This window comes from Micropterus dolomieu, linkage group LG17, assembly GCF_021292245.1.
Source record: "Micropterus dolomieu isolate WLL.071019.BEF.003 ecotype Adirondacks linkage group LG17, ASM2129224v1, whole genome shotgun sequence".
Taxonomy (NCBI): Eukaryota; Metazoa; Chordata; class Actinopteri; order Centrarchiformes; family Centrarchidae; genus Micropterus; species Micropterus dolomieu.
In genome coordinates, this window is record NC_060166.1 from 29885396 (window position 1) to 29905261 (window position 19866).

The window sequence follows — 19866 nt, forward strand, 5'->3', positions numbered from 1 at the left end:
TGGCACATATAATGGCAGTGGCGTTCTTGCTACATTGTCAAAAAAGATTTTGTACTATAAATATAATATATGGAGCTTAAATTTTCATTCATGTTTTTCTCAGTTTGAAGTCTCAGAATTAGGGACTATATTAATTGCACTTGCAATCTTGCAGCTCTTTTTAGTTAATTTTCTTACACTTAATTATTATGTCAGATGTGAGGCAACTGGAAGCTCAACTTATCAGATTTTATGCAGCAGTTGATTTTAAGATGGATACATTAGTGCCTTGGTGGATCTTGTTTCTGTATGTCAGAGTGTACCACAGATGAGGCAGTTACCAGCCAGGTAATCTTTAGGCTAAATTGATCTGAAATGAAACCCAAATACAGGACTTAATTGTATTTGTATCAAGATACCTGTTTCATTTGTCATTTGTTTTGTCTTGTTTGCCAGATTAACGATCCACATGGATGATGAGCTGCGACTCATAGCCCAGAATTCCTTACAGAGTCTGCTGGTGGATTTCTCTGATTGGCGTGACGATGTCCTGTTTGGATTCACTAACTTCTTGTTACGTGAGGTCCAAGACACTCACCAGGGACTGTTAGATGCATCCCTCAAATTACTGCTCCAACTGCTCACACAGTGGAAACTTAACCAGACCGCCACAGGGAAGAACTATGACATCGCTAAAATACACACTGCCGAGGTACACACCTTTTGTGTTTATTAGGACATACTTTTGTGCCTTTAACAACCGGGAAAGAGTATTTGCAGTTGTGACAAATGCCTGTTAAAGAATTAGAAATCTAAGGTTCAATTTTAATCATGCAACCTCAAAATAAGCTTTTATTTGATTGTGATGTTTATGTCACTGCTGCAGACCAGCTCAAGTCTCAAGATACCTGCAGAGCGCGGCCCTCACTCCACTGTGCTGCATGCCGTGGAGGGACTTGTGCTCGTACTGCTTTGCTCCTGTCAGCTGAGCACCCGCAGACTCGCCATCGCCATACTCAAAGAGATACGAAGTCTCTTTATGACTATCGGACAGTCTGAGGTAAAGTTAGTAAGTTAAAGTAAGGTGACAGAATACAGGAACGTTTGATGTCTGAGTCTACAGACTGCGGTTTTCTGCTTTTTCAACTGCAGGATGATGATAAACCAATGATAGAGATCATGGACCAGCTCAGCCCTGGAATCCTGGAAAGTTTTGTCAACGTCGCAGTCTCTGACACAGTACGTTGTTGTTTACTCTGTGGACAGCTCCAAATGTGTCTGCAGTTTATTTGCTTATGTTTTACTTTTCCTACGATTTTTCGTGGAGTTTCTTTGCCCTGTATGCTGTTCATGTGATATCAGCTCATTAGCTACTTTGATGAAAATATATGGTGTCATCTGAAAAAAACAAATGCTTGTTACGTTGACTGTTAGGCAGAGGCTTGATTCATTTATCAAACATGTAAAAACTGAATGAACAGCTGGAACTGAGCAGCTGTTGGTCCTTTTGACTCTCATTTATGTAATCATCAAGCTGTGAACATAATGCTAAGAATACAGATTTATTGAGAATGGGATAATACAGTCCATATATGCATCTATTGTATTTCTACTGTGTGATAAAAGAAATGTAGGCTATCAAACTAAGTCATGACCCCTGACCTTTGGCCCTGCTGTGCCACTTGCTTGTTTGTTGCAGGCCACCCTGCCAGCTGGCCACCACATGGACCTTCAGTGGCTTGTGGAGTGGAACGCACTGCTCGTCAACAGTCATTATGACATTAGGAGCCCCTCACATGTGTGGATCTTTGCCCAGTCTGTGAAGGACCCCTGGGTGCTGTGTGTATACAGCCTCCTCCGACAGGACAACCTGCCCAAGCACTGCCCCACAGCTCTCAGCTATGCATGGCCTTACGCCTTCACTCGAATGCAGATGCTCATGCCCCTGGTAGACCCAAAGTAAGTGTCCTTGAACACTGGTGAGTTTAGGATCGACAATGAAACACTCATCCCTACTTTGTGTTCCTGTTTGTAGTATAGCCACCTGATTCCAGTTCCCCCTTGCATAGTAAAAAACACTCCTCCTAGAGAGGACCCCGTTAAAAACTGCTCAGATAAAAAACAAGGATCTTATTTTCTTTTTGTATGATTCACCAGCAACCCAGTGTATGCGAAAAAGACCAGTACGTCTGGCAGTGGGGACAGTTACGTAATGCTGTGGAGAAACTACCTGATCCTTTGCTTTGGTGTGGCCAAGCCCAGCATCATGAGCCACGGCCATCTGAGAGCGTCGACACCTGAGATCACAGCCGCCACGCCTGACAGCGGTGTCAGCTACGACAACAAGGTAGCTGCCTCTGTGCCCTCTGGCTTTATTCATTCCCCTAGTGCTTTGTCTCTGCAGGATCAGGTGCTCATATGGAGCTTGTTGGCATTCAAACTCAAAGCATCAGATTACACAGCAGCTACCTTACATGAATGGAACAGGAAGCTGATATATTCTTAACTGTACACTTATCTCAATGCAGACGTGTGTAATTAGTGATGTTCAAGCAGCGTTAGAGGTTTATTTGTCTCACTGAACCATTGGTGTTTGATGTTTCAGGTTATCGGGAGCCCATCTGTGGCTTGGCTTCTGAAGCAGTTGGTTCCACTGATGAGGGCAGAGAGCATCGAGTTGACAGAGTCATTAGTTCTGGGCTTTGGTCGCACTAATTCCCTTGTATTCAGGTACATCAAAGAACAGTGTTTTACATGTTCTCATCTGAAGAATTTTCTTTGCTTTAACAAAACAATTTCTATTCAAATTTCCTCTTACAAATGATGATTTGTTCTCTGATGATTTTCACAAATGATTGGTTCATTGATTTCAAAGATTTATAGCAGCACAGGATCATAATATTTTAGCTGCTGACTGTAGCTCTAACATTGTTTTTGTCTGTTTTTATGGGGCAGGACCAGTCAAATTAAAGTTAGAGCGCAATCCATTATTTTCTCTGTGGTTAAAGTGCATGTTGACCTGTATTTCTGTGGATTTAAAGTGGAGACAAGCAGAGATTATATTTTAGTGGCACCTTGTTGTCATTTACAGCTGCATCTACGTTTGTTTCCTAAAAAACAGTTGTTTTTTTAACTCAAATGTCTCTTGAAAAAAAAACAATAGCAACAACAAATAACAGTCTTACTGCGGTTTAAGTTTGTCCATTTAAACGAATGTTACACTTGTTGTTTGATAAAGCATTTTACATTTTACCTCGTGATAACTTGTTTATATTTCCACTGTCTACACACAGGGAACTTGTGGAGGAGCTACATCCCCTTATGAAAGAAGCGTTAGAAAGAAGACCTGAGGTTGGTTGATTGTATTCACAGCACAGTACACAACATAAGTAAAATTAGTTAGATTAAATATTTAAATGAACTAGATAGTGGGCTGTAAGGCCACCAGAGTCCTTGTATGAACTCTAAATATAGAAAAATAATGGACATCTGTCATTAATTATTTGTCTTAATGATTTTTTGCAGAACAAGAAGCGACGTGAACGAAGAGACCTGCTGAGACTGCAGCTGCTGCGGATCTTTGAACTGCTGGCTGATGCAGGTGTCATCAGTGACAGGTTAATATGGCATTAATTGACACATTAGATCCCCACACTGCACAGTATCACACTCACTGTACACAAGCAGGGAGCTTAAGTAAGGTTTAAAAACAGGGTTATCAAGATATAACCTTGACTTTTTCCCTATAATAAATCTCTATAGTACAATTTGCATGTTGACAGATGTTGAAAAAGCTGTTGAAATATTACATACTATTAAGCCTAACATTATATAACTATTGTGATGAGGTTTTTCATTGGGCGTCTCCCTGTTTTTTTTTCTGTGATCCTACAGTACAAACGGAGCTCTGGAACGTGACACCCTCGCCCTAGGCGCTCTGTTCCTGGAGTATGTAGATCTAACCCGGATGCTCCTGGAAGCCGAGAATGACAAAGATGCAGAGATCCTCAAGGACATCCGAGCTCACTTTAGTGCCATGGTGGCCAACCTCATCCAATGTGTACCAGGTATTCAGAAAAGATTCAGCTTGAAAGGCCTTTCTTTTCAGGCCCATCACTAACAATACTGTGCAGGTCAGATTGATACATTTCAGAAAACATATTTATATGTATCCTTGTCATCAATTTGTAGATGGTGAAGTATGTAATAGGCTTCTGTTTGGCTGGGGTTAGCACCGCACATGGAGACTCTTGACACTGATCTTTATTTGGATTAAGGCCAGTGGGAGCTGCAAAAATAGTTCAGCTTAAGGAACTAGCAGCCACGGCAGTTGATGACTCATGGTTTGCCAAGCATTCACAAGTCCCCACTGAATTGCTAATGATCTGTCAAGGGACATCAACCCCTTATTATCATATTGCAAAATGCACTTTCATTAGTTATTTAAAGAGTTTCAGATAGTTGATATTTTTGCTGACTCTTCACTCTCTCAATGAGCAGAACTATAACAGACTTTCTTGTCTCCCTCCCCAGTGCACCACAGGCGCTTTCTGTTTCCGCAGCAGAGCCTGAGGCATCACCTCTTCATCCTCTTCAGTCAGTGGGCAGGCCCTTTCAGCATCATGTTTACCCCTCTGGACCGTTACAGTGACAGGAATCACCAGATCACAAGATATCAATATTGTGCCCTTAAGGTAAAGATACTTTTCTGCAACATATTGCCATCCACAAACTCTTACATATATTAATATTTATTATTATTAAATATTTACCCCCTAATGCTTTGTAGGAAAAGAAGCATGTATCCTGGCTGTAGATTGGTTTGACTTTTTCTAATTGCAAAGCCTACATTTCTTTTAAGTACAGAGTAAATCCACAAATTTCCTCTGTTTATTGTAGAATAATACAGTAAAAGTTTGTTGTATCAAATGATCTAACCTATTTCATTGAGCAACAAGCTTTTGTGAGACGGGCCCATGGTTGTGTAAGATGAAGCAATAAGTATATATAAGTAATAAGTATAAACTGTAAATATGTTTGTCTTTGGTATTAAAACCTACAACACGTGAATATTGTTGACTGTTTCTTCTTCCAGGCCATGTCTGCGGTGCTGTGCTGCGGGCCTGTGTTTGATAACGTTGGCCTCTCTCCAGACGGATACCTCTATAAGTGGCTGGATAATATACTGGCCTGCCAGGATCAGCGGGTATGTGACCAACACTTTACCGTTGTGGTGCATTTAAACAAAGAACTGACCCAGAAAGCCCCTCTGATAGCTTACTGAGGTCTGCTTTGTATAAGCCCAACACTAGACCTTGCCAAGTGCTCGCCATTATCTTGCAGGACTGCTGGCAAGTAGTGGAGAGTTTTGTTTCATAATACATTGTCTGATATTGTCTTTATTTCACTTTACTGTGTTACAAGTACCTGCTTGTTTATTTTACACCTTCTTTCTCTGCAAAATTTATTTTGAGCCCTCATGTTTTCATTACATGGTTTGAGGAGTAGCATTAACTAGGCAGGTGGCCGAACGTAATTTAACATATTTTTTGTATGACAGAAGCAGAGCTACTGGAATCATTTTACAATCCCTGAATCTTTAAAAAATACACAAAGTCTCAGCTATTTCAGGCCATGATAACATCAGGAATACAGGGGATCCTTAAAAAAGACATGAAATTCAGCCTGTGTTGGTATTTATTCCTGGCCAAGGTCCACCAGCTTGGCTGTGAAGTCATCATACTGCTCTTGGAGCTCAATGTCGACCAGGTCAACCTATTCAACTGGGCTGTGGATCGCTGCTACACAGGCTCCTACCAGCTCGCCTCAGGCTGCTTCAAAGCCATCGCTACAGTCTGTGGCAGCAGGTACAATCTCTCGGTCATCTGTTCAACTATGTAGTTAACGTCAGCTGCCTGTGAACATGGTTTTTATCAAGGGCAGTTATGTTCTCTTCTTCATTTCTTTTTGTGGAATTTGTGCTCACTTATTTGAGATGCAGTTAATTAATAATTTGCTGCTTAAGTTTAGACACTGTATTCTTTTGATTACCCAAGTTTCTTGTCCAAGTGAGAAAACCACTGTCAAATTAGTTTAGGCTTCAAAGTGTCACTTCATCCTGTTAAAAGCCTCACCATTTGTCTGGGATTGGGCTTCCCCTCTTGCCATCTCAAAAACATGAACGCAGACATGTGGACCCCTCAACATTTATTTCGTAATAATGAATCGTAACCTCATAGTTTTCTCGCTCTCTTTCCTTACTAGCAGAAACTATCCATGCGACATAGTAACACTGCTGAATCTGGTCCTCTTCAAGGCATCAGACACCAACAGAGAAATCTATGAGATTTCGATGCAGCTAATGCAGGTGAGAAACACAAGCACAGTTGCGTTTTGTGCGTCTGTGTATTTTTCTGTGGATAAATGGAAGAATGACACATCCTCCGCTTTCTTTGAACAGATTCTTGAAGCTAAGTTGTTTGTGTACTCCAAGAGGATTGCAGAGCAGAAACCAAACAGTATCCTCTACGGAACCCATGGTTCACTGCCTCCTTTGTACAGCGTGTCCCTGCCTCAGCTATCCAGCCAGCTGGCCAGGATGTACCCCGAACTCACACTTCCTCTATTCTCAGGTAGGTGTTTGTGTCGTGTGTGCTGTGTGTGTGGCCACAGTAGGGTAAGCCATGGTATTTCAGCCTGCTGTTACACTCTCACAGGCTTGTCATCTTCTTATGGTTTCCCACTAAATGCTGCTCGGTCGTCTTCCAAAGACTGTGTATTGCTGTATATATTATGGGCACTCCCAATAACCACAGAAACACTGAGAGCTTATGTCAATCAAGGGACTCCCAGGTTTAAGTTGAGTTCATATGCGGATCAGGATTAAACTGGCAATTATGGTGAAACTGAGTATACAGTGTTTGATTTCTATTTAGAATATAAACACTGCAGTCCCCACTGAAGTTATTCTGATGTTAGCATTGACTTTCCCTTGCTTGTTCCAGAGGTTAGCCAGAGGTTCTCCACCACTCATCCCAATGGGAGGCAGATCATGCTGACCTACCTCCTGCCCTGGCTTGGTAACATCGAGCTGGTGGATAGCGGCCTGCTGCTCCCAATCTTCACATCGTGCACCTCAGATTATGACACTTCTAGCCGGACGACAAGCACAGGTTCATCTCACCAACTGAAGGGCACCGGTTGGGGCTCCTTACAGGCCACATCAATGGTGCTCAATAACCTCATGTTCATGACCGCCAAGGTAAAGTCATGTTGGGGAAATGGAATGGAATGGGAAACGGGTAATCTACATGTAAGGTCAATGCAGCGACGTTGATGCTATGTTCTTTTTTTTAACCCCTCTGGTCAGTATGGAGATGACCTTCCTGGACCAGAGATGGAAAACACCTGGAATGCTTTAGTCAGCAATGAGAAGTGGAGCAATAATCTGAGAACCACACTGCAGTTTCTCATCAGCTTATGTGGTGTCAGCAGTGACACCACCCTCCTGCCATATGTAAGATATATCATTTAGGCCAACTGGAAAATCTTGTGTAGCTATTTTCTTTTAGCTCTTTCCAGTTTCTCATGGATATTCTGTGATATATTTGCACAGATCAAGAAGGTGGTGATCTATCTGTGCCGGAACAACACCATCCAAACCATGGAGGAGTTGATATTTGAGTTACAACAAACAGATCCAGTCAACCCTGTGGTGCTGCACTGTGATAGCCCTCCTTTCTATCGCTTCACTGCCACAAGCAAGGCCTCCACAGCAGCTTCAGGTAAATCTTATTAAAACACTGTCTCACTGAACAAACCAGTTGAAATGTGTATTTTTTTTAATGGTAAAAATCAATCAACCAGGTAATCCCAAATGCTTCAGAGGAACCACTTTGTGGTCAACCCTAGAAAACTGTGTTTGCTCTGGTGGTGAATGTGAAGCTGTCTTAATGTTAAAGATCATGCTAAGTTGCACTGTGAACATTATGTAAAACATAAATATTTAGCTCTTTTTTGGTTCATTTCTAGGCACTACATCGAGCAGCAATACTGTTGTTGCAGGCCAAGAAACCTTCCCTGACACAGATGATACCAAGACTGTAAAGGAGAATGAGGAGAGGTAGACAACAATATCTTGAAGCTTAACAATAGATTAATTACAGTCCTAGCTAGACCTATCATGACAATTGTTTTTTTCTGACCTCAGGCGTAGCCACATAATGCGAGCCCACAACCGCCTGGAATCACGCTACAGCAACAGCTCAGGGGGATCTTACGATGAAGATAAGAGTGAGTGGATGTCTGTACTAAACACCCTTTGAAAAAATGTCAGTCTGGTCAGTGTGGAATACACAGGCTGGTTTGGAGGGTAATATGGTGACCGGCACATTGTCATTGAAAATGCATGAGCAGTGCAGAGTGGCCTGGGGCTCATTAAAGGCTTCTGTGAGAACTGGCACTGAAATGCAAGTAGTCAAGCCCAGGGCCTCTACGCTGCTGCCAGTGACCCAAAATCAGCTTTGTTATACTCTCTTGATCTAAATTATTCCTACAGACTAATGTGAGTAAGAATAATTTGACAACGAAAAGCATCCTTAATACCCCTTTGACAACTAAACTCTTCTATGATGTTCGGTAGGATGTACATTATTTAAATACACCCATTTCCAGCTATGGAGAATCCTCTCATTTTTGATTGAAATTTGTTGTGTATGTGCGATAAATGTCAGCAGCATAATTTTCCGTTTAGGCGAACCTCTGCCCCCCTATGCTGATTGGCTGGTGGTTGTCATTGAGACCAACCAGCCCCATCCTCTACCTATGCCTCTGAATGGAGGATGTTGGGCTCCACTGGTGGACTTTTTGCCAGAGACGATCACTCCCAGAGGACCACTGCACAGGTTGGACTGCTGCATACATTTATGAAAAATGTGCTCATACTGACATTCTGAGTCTAGTTTCAAGTATTAGTACACCACTGCTGCTAGTCACTCCTACAGAAATCCTAGGGCTGTTTACTTTGAGATGAGTGCTGCAGTTTACCTCTTAATGCCTGCAGATTAAGGCAGCCCCACTGAGTTTTTTCATTTTAATACTGTAAACCTCAAAGTCATGTTTTTGTGTATTCAATTTTATTTAAATCTGTTTTAAGAAGTATGTTTCATTTGATTGAGAGACGCTTTACGGTATGTGTTTTTGTTTGTTGTAGGTGTAATATAGCAGTCATTTTCATGACAGACATGGTGGTGGACCATAGTGTGAGAGAGGACTGGGCCATGCACTTGCCTTTACTGCTACATGCCTTGTTTTTGGGTGAGTTCAAATTGTAATCATTCATCCCCATAAAACATTCTGATGTAATTACACGATGTGTACATTTTTGCTGTAATACAGCATAAATCTCATGGCCAACCTAACATTTAAGGACTATGGTTGAAATGATTTTGAAATAACAATTTGTTGTAAGTATAAATTATTGTAGTTATAGTATTAAATATATTAAATATTTACAAGTACAAAGAGTTAGAGAATTCAGTTAAAGTTTTTCTTCTTTGTAGAAATATTTCATTCAGTTTCAAACAGCTGATCAGACAGTTTTGTTTTTTGTAAAGACTCTGGGATAGAAATTATGAAACGGGGAGAAGGGAGCTTGAAAAGAAACTCTAGTCCTTGGTATAACAAACAACGCCTTGTCTTAGAGTTCACAATGTGCTGAAACAGTCTGACTGGTCTGTTCCTTGCTTCAGGCATAGATCACTACCGTCCAGAGGTGTTTGAGCACAGCAAACATCTTCTCCTCCACCTGCTTATCACGTTGTCCTGTAACAACAACTTCCAGGCCGTTGCCTCAGTCTTATTGCAGACACGTGAGATCAACGGCACCAAGACCCTCACCTGCAAACCAAGTCTTCAGCCAGAGTACATACCTTCAGGTAAAAATATCAGCCTTTAGCAATACTCAGCTTTTCTCAAATACAAATATATCAACACTACAAGTAGACCTGGGTCCAGTTAACAGGGCAGCTTGGCATTTGACACATTGTTCTTCTCTCTGGCTAATATAAACTTGAACATCAGGAGGGAATGGCTAACATTCCTGTCAGAGGATAGATAAGTTTCTTATCTGGGGAGAAAATATTTGGACACTGAACCAAAAGCAATATTGAGCACAGAGGACATCAAAGGTTTTGATTAAAGCATTCCATTCTGCTATTTTTATCCTCTTGCCCAAATTGGGGCCATCTGCTCAAACTTGGATAGGCTGGTTTGGCTCCCCTCCTCCAGTGCCAGTAATTTGTTTTGCAAATGTCTAGACGTTTTGAAATGTCCAGAGTATTCTTTGACCATTTGAATACAACTTTCATGCAAAAAAAAAAATATATATTTTTCTTTTTTACAATAACACTGCCATTGAGAGCCAAACAAGCCAAAGAAAACATCCAATTTTACATCTTTACTACATTAATTAAATGCTGTGCAGGGAAATGAAATCAAACATCCAAATGAACCGCTGTAACCTGTTGCTGATCACACAGGTGTTCTTCTGTTGTGTTCAGGAGGAAGTTTTGACTTCCTGCGGGAGTGTCAGGCATCTCCTGTGCCAGACTCTGGTCTGAGTTCTTCCTCGACATCGTCCAGTTTGAGTCTGGGAGGCAGCAGCAACAACCTGCCTGAGATGTCTCATGAGGTGGAGGAGCTGGTGGCCTCCAACAAAATCGATGAGAAGACTAACAAGCTCATTGAGTTTTTGACCACAAGGTACTGTTGTTATGTGTTTCCCCTGTTAGAATCATTTCCAGCAAGTGCTGTAGTTAGAACTCAGAGAATTTAGTTTTACTTACAGGTTGTAAAAGAAGACTGGAAGTATTTTACAATATAAATGCATGTTAGACAGCAGAAACAGCCTTCTGATACACTTTCTCAAATTTCTTGGCATAGATTACCACCTAGTGGTGCTGTATGCAATGTGCAATCTATTCTTATTGCAGTAGATAACATTGAATTTTTTAATTTAGCTTGTGGGCATTTCCCATGATTAATAGTACACATTGGATTTTTTAATTTGTTTGGAATTTCTTTAGTTTAAGTACAGACAAGACTTAAAAGGCTAAACACAACCACAGTAACAGAAATTAGGTCTTGTTCCAGGTGACTCATGAATAATCAGCTAATTGTTGCACTTCTACCATAGCAGGTCTCCACATACACAATATGTTATGCATTGTTAGTAACTAAGAAGCTGTTGTTTTATAGAGCATATGGACCACTGTGGTGCCATGAAGACATTTCACCAAAGAACCAAATTTCTAAAAGCACTGGACAGCTGACGAACTTTCTACGACATGTGGTATCTGTGTTCAAAGAGTCCAAGTCAGGTAACTCTTCAATATATCCTTAAGAGTTATTATTGATTAATTATACTACAGAACCATGTCTTTACCCCCTCAATAATTCTAATTTTCATTGGCACAGCATTGTCTCTGTCTTTGTTAGATTACCACCTGGAGCAGCAGCTCAGTGATGTGGCATTGCAGACGGCATTGTGTAGTTCATCGCGTCATTACGCCGGTCGTTCCTTCCAGGTGTTCCGAGCCCTCCGCCAGCCCATCTCCGCCCATGCTGTCTCCGACCTGCTCTCAAGGCTGGTGGAAGTCATTGGTGAACATGGAGAGGAAGTGCAGGTTAGTGCTCTGTGTGTGTACATGATGCGTGCGAGCATGTGCGTGTCGATGTGAGAGCATTACAGTATCAATGAGTTGTTGGTAAAGCAGAAACTGAGGATTTATACAATTCTAGTATTCTGAGTTTGTTTTTAAGGAAGTATGAATTCAGTGCTATTTAGCAAATGACTAAGATGTCGCTGATATTTGACCCTCTTATGAGCACATTAACACAGCATTAAAACTAATAATAATCTAATGGCAGAAATCCTAGACGATCATAAAAGTCAAATCAGCTGATAATTCAATCAAGGCTATCCATCAAATATTTCCAAATCAATCTGTTACTTTAGATGCTTGATGACAGAAAAACATGCAGCATTGGAAACATAATGTCTTTCTAGCTTCATTGCATCTATTATTTTTCTATTGTGCCATTTTCTTTTTTGCAGGGCTATGTGATGGAAGTATTACTTACGCTGGAATCTGTGGTGGATAACTTGGCTGAATGTCTCAAGAACAATGATCTCATGGCTATATTGACGAGGTTTGTGTCTCCTCTACATAAATTCATGTTGAAAGAATGTATTTTTGTTAAAACATATAGTAACTTTTAATGTGTTGTTTTATTCAATTGCAGAGCCTCATCTCCAGATTTCCTGACCAGTTTCAAGCTGCTGTCCAACAGGAAGAGCACAGGGCAGCTCAATAGAAAAGAAGAGAGGAGCCGACATCAGAGGAGTTCTTCTGTCCCTAAAAAGTTTGGAGAGACGGACAGATGGTCTGATCCACCTCGCAGTGCTACACTGGACCGTATCCATGCCTGTGAACAACAAGTTTTGTTAGCCAAGACCCGCAGCTCGTCCTCATCTAAAGACAACACAACTGATCACATCACCGATACAACCAACGTCAACCACCCCAGCAACCTGCTTGCCACCATCTTCTGGGTGGCAGTGTCACTGATGGAGTCAGACTTTGAGTTTGAGTATCAGATGTCTTTGAAACTTTTGAATAAGCTGCTGGGCCACATGTCGCTGGACAAACCTGAGAACAGGGAGAAGCTGGAGAAACTGCAGACCCAGCTTAATTGGAGCAGCTTCACTGGGCTCCAGCAGCTGTTACTGAAGGGCTTCACCTCCGTGTCCACCACTGACCTCACACTCCAGCTCTTCTGCCGACTCACACCTGTGTCACGAGTGCCTGTAGTGGACACTTCACAAGCCATAGGTATGCTGTAGGGATCTGATTTTGTGCCAGTATTGTTAAATTTCATAAACATCAATGGTGAAGCACGTAGAAAAACAAAACACAGAAAAACAATAATTGATGTAACCTTGTATGTATTTAATTTGATTGAAATTACATACCAGTGAATGCATGCAAGTGAATATTTTGATTTGTCTGTTTCATCCAAGGTTTTCCCTTGAATGTTCTCTGCCTGCTCCCACATCTTGTGCAGAACTTTGATGGCCCAACACAGTTCTGTCAAGATGTTGCTGAGAGGATAGCTCAGGTTTGGCTTTACCAAAGCTTTGTATACTCATTTTCAAGATAATTATATGTTTTAAGCTAATGCACTTTTTGTGTGTGTAGGTATGCCTTGAGGAGAAGAACGCCAAGCTCTCCAACCTTGCCCATGTCATGACTCTGTATAAAACGCACTCCTACACACGAGACTGCTTCTCTTGGGTCAATGTGGTGTGTCGATATCTTCATGAAGCTTTCTCTGATATCACCCTCAACCTGGTCACTTACATGGCAGAGGTTTGTGCAGCCATATGAACTGATCATGTATATGCTGAGCAGAAGTAAAAAGGGTTGTGCAGTAATTATTATTACATCTTCTAGTATGCTAAATAAATTAATGACATTTAATTTTGTTACAGCTGTTAGAGAAAGGTCTCCCAAGTATGCAGCAGACCCTTTTACAAATCATCTACAGCCTCCTGAGTCACATGGACCTGAGTGGAATTCAAGCCAAACCCTTCAACATGGAGGTACTCAAGACAATTGAGAAATTTGTCCAGGTGAGTTAAAATAAAACTGTGTTCTACTTTAGATAACAATATGTGCTCAGAAAGTGAAAACATTCAGGTGACCTAACATTCAGTTCCTTTTGTGAGTGTTCATGGGGGAAAAAGGAAAACTTCTTATGTCAGTGCAGTACATTTGTAGACACACCCAAATTATAAACAGTCTGCCTTCCTGTCTCAGGCCAGGCCTCTGATTATTCTCATACTGAATCCATTTCACTTATCTTCTTACTTTAAGTCAACTTACAGAACACGTGTCTCTAAAAATAGAACTACATTGCAACACACAGAAATACATTTGTGGTGGTTTCTTTCTAAACCTGTGGTTGTGTTGGTTTTTGTCTGAGTGTGAATTGGTGTGTGTATCTCTGCATTGACTACAGACTGTCCATTGGGGGGAAGCGCTGAATATCTTGAAGCTGGTGGTTTCTAGATCAGCCAGTTTGGTGCAGCCTTCATCCCCACAAAGTGACCTCTCCTATGAGGACATCAGCCATGTCTGGGACCGCTCCTCCAAGGCCTTGCCTGGGAAAACGCTGGATTTCCACTTTGACATATCTGAGGTTAGAGAGTTTTTCTTTGACTTTCTTTTTACCGTGTGTGAAAGTACTTGGTTCCCCTGTAGCACGAGGAGAGCTTGATGCTTTTATGTTTATTTTTTCCTGCATTTTTCAGGGTGTGGTGCTTGTTGAGGTTTTTGGAATCTTGTTAAGCTTTTTGGAAAGGAAACATTTCTTCCCTTTCCTTAATGCTGATATTTCTTTTTGACCAAACCCCTTGAGATTAGCTTGAAAGCTTGTAAGGTAAACACAATTAGCCAAGCAGTGCAGAGATGGAAAGTGATGTCAAAGATAGAGACAGAGTGGTGTATGTGTGGGAACTGAACAGGGAGCTATTTGTGTAGTTCATGAATGGCAGGAAATGATGTCAGCTCTTTGCTGCCGCCCTTTGTATGTGAATCAGTGAGTTCTAGCGGATAGCCAACAGCGTGTGTATTTAAACTTGAGACACTCTGGACAAACAAGTGATATTTCTTAAAATACCCAGATATTTTTAGACTTTAGGGATAAAGCGAAAAAAAGGGTAGGTTTGTTTTATCTCAAATGCTTCAAGCATTAGGAATGCCAAGTGGAATAAAAACTGTGAACATTGCTTAAACATTGGCAGCTTATGTTGAAACATTGATCACTTTATATTCATCTTGGAACTGTTAAAGCTGAAGAAGCAGGAGCTACTGTGGAGCCTGAATAATGGAATGACTAAGCAGTGAGGGACTTTCTCAAACTTACTGCCTGCACATGTCTGTCTGTTTGTGTCCATCCTGTTAGACACCGGTGATTGGCCGACGTTACGATGACCTGCAGCGTTCTCCTGGACAAGATTTAAAAAGCAGGACCACAGCAGTGACCCGCAGCACCTCCTCTACCTCCTCTGGATCCACTTCCAACAACGTCCTTGTGCCAGTCAGCTGGAAGAGGCCTCAGTCTTCACAGGTGAGTGCTTCTTCCCAACCCTTGTCAGAATTATGCTATAATTTCAGGGGTGAGGGGTGAAAGCGTGAAATAGTTATGATTTAATAAGGGTATTAAATGTCAGCATGGTTAATAATATTTCTCTTTTTTAAGACCAAAACACATCAACAGCTGCAATTTATGTCTATTTAACACAGTATTACCCAATTTACACCTGCCATAAAATGTAGTCTATATCTGAAAGAATACGCTGTGTGGAATGCATGCAGAACGCATTATGATCAGAATGCAGTCAGATCATCCAGACCACATTTGGAGGTGGTCAGGCTCACATTGTAGGATTGGGCCAATAGACAATGCCATCATCCATCAGCAATGGCTAACAGACATCACAAAGTTGAGCCGCCATCGTGATTGATCTGCACCCTGTGTGTTCAATACTGCTTTACCTGGTCCGTGCTTGTAAAATATCCACCACGACTTGTAAGGTAATAGCCTGCAAAGAGTAAAGTCTGTGTGAGTGAACACATGCAGATAAGACAGCCGCTAAGCGTCCCACCTGATGTCATCGTCCATCACGATGGTTCATTGTAGACATCATCCGATGGAAATTTTGTAGACATCGCCCAACCCCACTCAGCCAGGTGTAAATGATCCATACAGTGTGACCACATTCTTAAGAACTCTTAAGAAAAAATCCACCCGGCAAGTTCAAAGATCACCTAACCCCACCTCTTCCTGCTTGCTTAAGCAAGCCTGACAAAAAGCTACAAGTAGTGCTAGCAAGTCTTCCCTCTCAAAACGTTGCTTTGAATGGTGTTGTGACATGTTTCTCAAAAATATCCACATTTTGTTAAAAATTTTCTCTTTCCCTCTGCAGAAAAGAACACGGGAAAAACTGGTGAATGTATTATCTTTGTGTGGACAAGAAGTGGGGCTCACAAAAAATCCTTCGGTAAGATACATCTCATATTAGTAATGTGATTTTGGCCAGTTTTTATTATCGTGCATTCAAGTGTGTTTCTCTGTATAGGTGATCTTCTCCAGTTGTGGCGAGCTGGACCTCATGGAGCACCAGCCTAGCCTGGTGTCCTCTGACGATGGGACCCGGGAACCAGATAACATGGACGACACCACCTCAGAGCAGCAGTTCAGAGTCTTTAGAGACTTTGACTTCTTGGATGTGGAGCTTGAAGATGGAGAGGTGAGTCTCAGGACTTCCAAATGTTTGAAAACAGTAGTAAAGAAAAGGATGTATGCTCCTCCTCACCTCCTATCACATTTGATAGACAACAACATTGTCCGATTCGTAAAGCAAAAACACGAAGATGCCAGAGTATTTTCTTCCAAAGAGCACTCTTATACTGTGTCAGGTCTGCCTGCTCTGTGTAATGGGGTTTCTTTTTTCTTTTTTTCTGTCTGTGCTATCTAGGAGCTACAGGTAAGTTTAGTCATGTTACATTTTTACTTGCTGTGTTCTTTTAAAGACTGTTTGCTTGTGCAGATGATGTAGTGAACTGGCACACCAACAGCAAAGAATAGCAAGTGTGTTTGCATGCCGTGTTTTTTACAAAACAGATTCTGTTTATCTAGCGTAAGAGATATATTCACTTAATTACTCAAGTATTGGAAACACAGTATGTTTTTTACATTTCTCATAGAGATCACATAGGACTAGTATTCTTATAGTCAAAGTCTAATAGTCACTAGTGAAATGCACGTCATAAGATTTTAGCTGACATATAATTCTTTTACTTGACTTAAATGGTGTTTAATCATTGTTCCTGGTTATTATGAGAAAACGATTATTATTTATGATATTCTGCACACATTATGTTAAGACCTGGCTAAAGTGGCCACAGCAAAAGGGAGACCACCAAGGCAACGTTTAACAAAATATCTTTATTTAACCCAAAAATAAGCCAAATTAAGATTTGTTCTAAAGTATGATGTATGAACATCAGTGGTTTCAGTAGTGTCCGTACATTATGATGAATGCATGGAAAAGTGTGTATAAGGGTGTTGTAATATGCAAGAAACGAGATAACTACAACTAAAACAGCATGACCCGAAACCAAACAAAGGTGGAGCCGGTGGAGAGAAACAGAGGGGAGTCAGTCTGCAGGGAGGCCTGTAACAGCCCAGCAGCACCCCTTTCTCTAAGAATGAGAACAAGGAGTTACAAATACTCTACAGGGCAATGGGCCCAGGTGCCCAGAGGTACTACATTCAGCCTCAGTTCTTTACCTGCAAGGGAGAGAAAGAATGATGACCCACACATAACCCCACAGGGCATCAGCTTTGACCTTTGACATAAGATTAAATAATCACAGTTTATATGCATGTGGACAGTTTTTAATTTAAAATGAATGGATTTATTTCACTGATGATTTTAACTTTGCAAATCTGACCAACATTTTAAAAAGTATGTTTGTACACTCAGTTGTATGTCTCAATTCTAGAAGACAGTAAAAGAAATTTTGTTCCGTTTCAGCCATTCTCATTCACATTCCACTGAAATCATTATGCAATCCAAACAGCAAGTTATAGACATACTAATTCTACTGTATACGTTTGCTATGGATACAGTCAAGTATCTGTAAATTCATGCAATGAACATGTCGGTTTTCTTTGAGTAGAAGAACATCAAAATCGTTTCTTTCAAATTATACTCGGACCCAAATGCTGATGATATACACATTGTTATTCACATTATTGATTTTGTTAAATGGTTTAATTTAAATACTACTCTTGTTGCATTGTTATCTCTTTGTTTAATTTACTTAGTTAAACTTAAAAACCACAGTAACACATTGCCGTTTGATGCTATAGAAATAACATGCTATAGCAGCATATCTAAACCTGTACACTTAGTCACCTGGAATGTGGTGTCAGCTGTTCTCTCTGTGTCTACTAAAATTTCACACAGACTGAAGACCAAAACTAAACTGCTGTGGTCAACAAAAGTGCAACACAGACCGTTTTATACATTAATGACACCACAGCAAGTTAAATGGCCTGAGAGGGTGTGAGGAAGGTTTTCTGACCACATAGATTTTTTTTTTATCTCAAAAGTAGTATGGTTTTCATTAAAAAGCAGCTGCTTTTTACCAGTTCAATTCAATTTTATTTATATAGTGCCAAATCACAACATCAGTTATCTCACAACGCTTTTCATAAAAGAGCAGGTCTAGACCATACTCTATGATGCTATTTACAGAAGCCCAACAGTTCCCACCAAGAGCAAGCACTAGGCGACAGAGGCTAAGGAAAAACTTCCTTTTAAGAGGCAGAAACCTCGAGCAGAACCATGGCTCAGGGTGGGCGGCCATCTGCCTCGACCGGTTGGGGTGAAGGAGAGAGAGGGAGAGAGAGAGAGAGAGCGAGAGGGAGAGGGCAGGAGAGGAACAGAGAGAAAAAGAGAGGGATGGAAGAAGAGAGAGAGGGGAGAGAGGCAGCCTACATAATATACACACAGAGGTACAGACAGTAAAGGTGATGTTGCTATAGACTAAATGAAAAATGGTACAGATATTTATAGTAGTGTTAATGATAACAGTCGTAATGTTAATGATTATAATAACAATAATAACAATAGGAGCCAAATGTGGTGTTTTGTGCATTTTGATATTAGTTGTTGTTTTTTGTTTATACATTGGGTGTCGCTCTAATATTACCTGGGGTCAAGGTTATATAGGTAGCATCCATACTGTTGGGGGCAGGTGTTTTGACCCGGAAGGGCAAAGGGTTTTTGACCGCTGTGGCGCTTTGGCGCGGGAACCTTTTGTTTGACAGTCGATTGTATGTATATGGTTTTGCCGTTGAAACTGGATAGGCTAAATGGATATTTTACTCTGCACGGTAAAACAAATAAACTTATTAATCAGCAAAACAAAAAATTCTGGAGATTCTTAAACGATACAGTACGGTAACACAAAGACAAAGGAACAGCGCGTCAGCCAGGGCACTCCTGGGCGAAATCAGCTCAGTAGCCCTCAGTATTAGACTGAGCTACTACATTAAGTCAAAAACCCTTTGCCCTTCCGGGTCAAAACACCTGCCCCCAACAGTTTGGATGCTACCTATATAACCTTGACCCCAGGTAATATTAGAGCGACACCCAATGTATAAACAAAAAACAACACCTAATATCAAAATGCACAAAACACCACATTTGGCTCCTACAGGACTAGTTACAATAGTCGTTGCAGCAGATAGTGTTGAGCAGGAACACTGCTCCACAGATCCAGAGCCAGAAAACCTGCAGGAAGTGATAGGAGGAGAGAGGAGAGGGACAAGAAAGCACAAGACTACCAGAAAGGGGAGAAGTTGTGTTAGTAACATGAAATAATGGGATGAGGTTGCATACAGAGGGAGAGAAAGTAGAGGAGAGAGGAGCTCAGTGCATCATGGGAAATCCCCCAGCAGTCTAGGCCTATAGCAGCATAACTAAGGGATGGTTCAGGACTCACCTGAGCCAGCCCTAACTATAAGCTTTATCAAAGAGGAAAGTCTTAAGCCTACTCTTAAATGTAGAGATGGTGTCTGCCTCCTGAACCCAAACTGGAACCTGGTTCCACAGGAGAGGAGCTTGATAGCTGAACGCTCTGGCTCCTAGTCTACTTTTGGAGACTCTAGGAACCACAAGTAACCCTGCATTCTGGGAGCACAGTGCTCTGGTGGGGTAGTAAGGTACTATGAGCTCTTTAAGATAAG

At 41.2% G+C, this 19866-nt stretch overlaps 1 protein-coding gene across 2 annotated transcripts in view; it reads left to right on the forward strand.

The window, feature by feature from the left end:
- The window catches only part of LOC123985755 (protein furry homolog), a 51584-nt gene that overhangs the window by 21815 nt on the left and 9903 nt on the right, over nucleotides 1-19866 (forward strand). Inside the window, exons 18-52 of one of the 2 annotated variants that reach the window (XM_046073601.1) lie at nucleotides 436-691; nucleotides 866-1039; nucleotides 1132-1218; nucleotides 1679-1938; nucleotides 2137-2326; nucleotides 2585-2709; nucleotides 3273-3330; nucleotides 3505-3596; nucleotides 3874-4046; nucleotides 4513-4673; nucleotides 5075-5185; nucleotides 5692-5846; nucleotides 6244-6346; nucleotides 6440-6611; nucleotides 6984-7240; nucleotides 7349-7495; nucleotides 7595-7763; nucleotides 8011-8101; nucleotides 8189-8271; nucleotides 8732-8882; nucleotides 9191-9294; nucleotides 9729-9914; nucleotides 10539-10740; nucleotides 11236-11357; nucleotides 11476-11663; nucleotides 12095-12189; nucleotides 12283-12872; nucleotides 13061-13158; nucleotides 13239-13409; nucleotides 13532-13672; nucleotides 14062-14241; nucleotides 15007-15171; nucleotides 16031-16105; nucleotides 16184-16354; nucleotides 16583-16591. In XM_046073601.1, the coding sequence (XP_045929557.1) occupies nucleotides 436-691; nucleotides 866-1039; nucleotides 1132-1218; nucleotides 1679-1938; nucleotides 2137-2326; nucleotides 2585-2709; nucleotides 3273-3330; nucleotides 3505-3596; nucleotides 3874-4046; nucleotides 4513-4673; nucleotides 5075-5185; nucleotides 5692-5846; nucleotides 6244-6346; nucleotides 6440-6611; nucleotides 6984-7240; nucleotides 7349-7495; nucleotides 7595-7763; nucleotides 8011-8101; nucleotides 8189-8271; nucleotides 8732-8882; nucleotides 9191-9294; nucleotides 9729-9914; nucleotides 10539-10740; nucleotides 11236-11357; nucleotides 11476-11663; nucleotides 12095-12189; nucleotides 12283-12872; nucleotides 13061-13158; nucleotides 13239-13409; nucleotides 13532-13672; nucleotides 14062-14241; nucleotides 15007-15171; nucleotides 16031-16105; nucleotides 16184-16354; nucleotides 16583-16591 (5512 nt within the window). The remainder of the gene's footprint in view (nucleotides 1-435; nucleotides 692-865; nucleotides 1040-1131; nucleotides 1219-1678; nucleotides 1939-2136; nucleotides 2327-2584; nucleotides 2710-3272; nucleotides 3331-3504; nucleotides 3597-3873; nucleotides 4047-4512; nucleotides 4674-5074; nucleotides 5186-5691; nucleotides 5847-6243; nucleotides 6347-6439; nucleotides 6612-6983; nucleotides 7241-7348; nucleotides 7496-7594; nucleotides 7764-8010; nucleotides 8102-8188; nucleotides 8272-8731; nucleotides 8883-9190; nucleotides 9295-9728; nucleotides 9915-10538; nucleotides 10741-11235; nucleotides 11358-11475; nucleotides 11664-12094; nucleotides 12190-12282; nucleotides 12873-13060; nucleotides 13159-13238; nucleotides 13410-13531; nucleotides 13673-14061; nucleotides 14242-15006; nucleotides 15172-16030; nucleotides 16106-16183; nucleotides 16355-16582; nucleotides 16592-19866) is intronic. The other variant, XM_046073602.1, reaches the window with a different exon arrangement.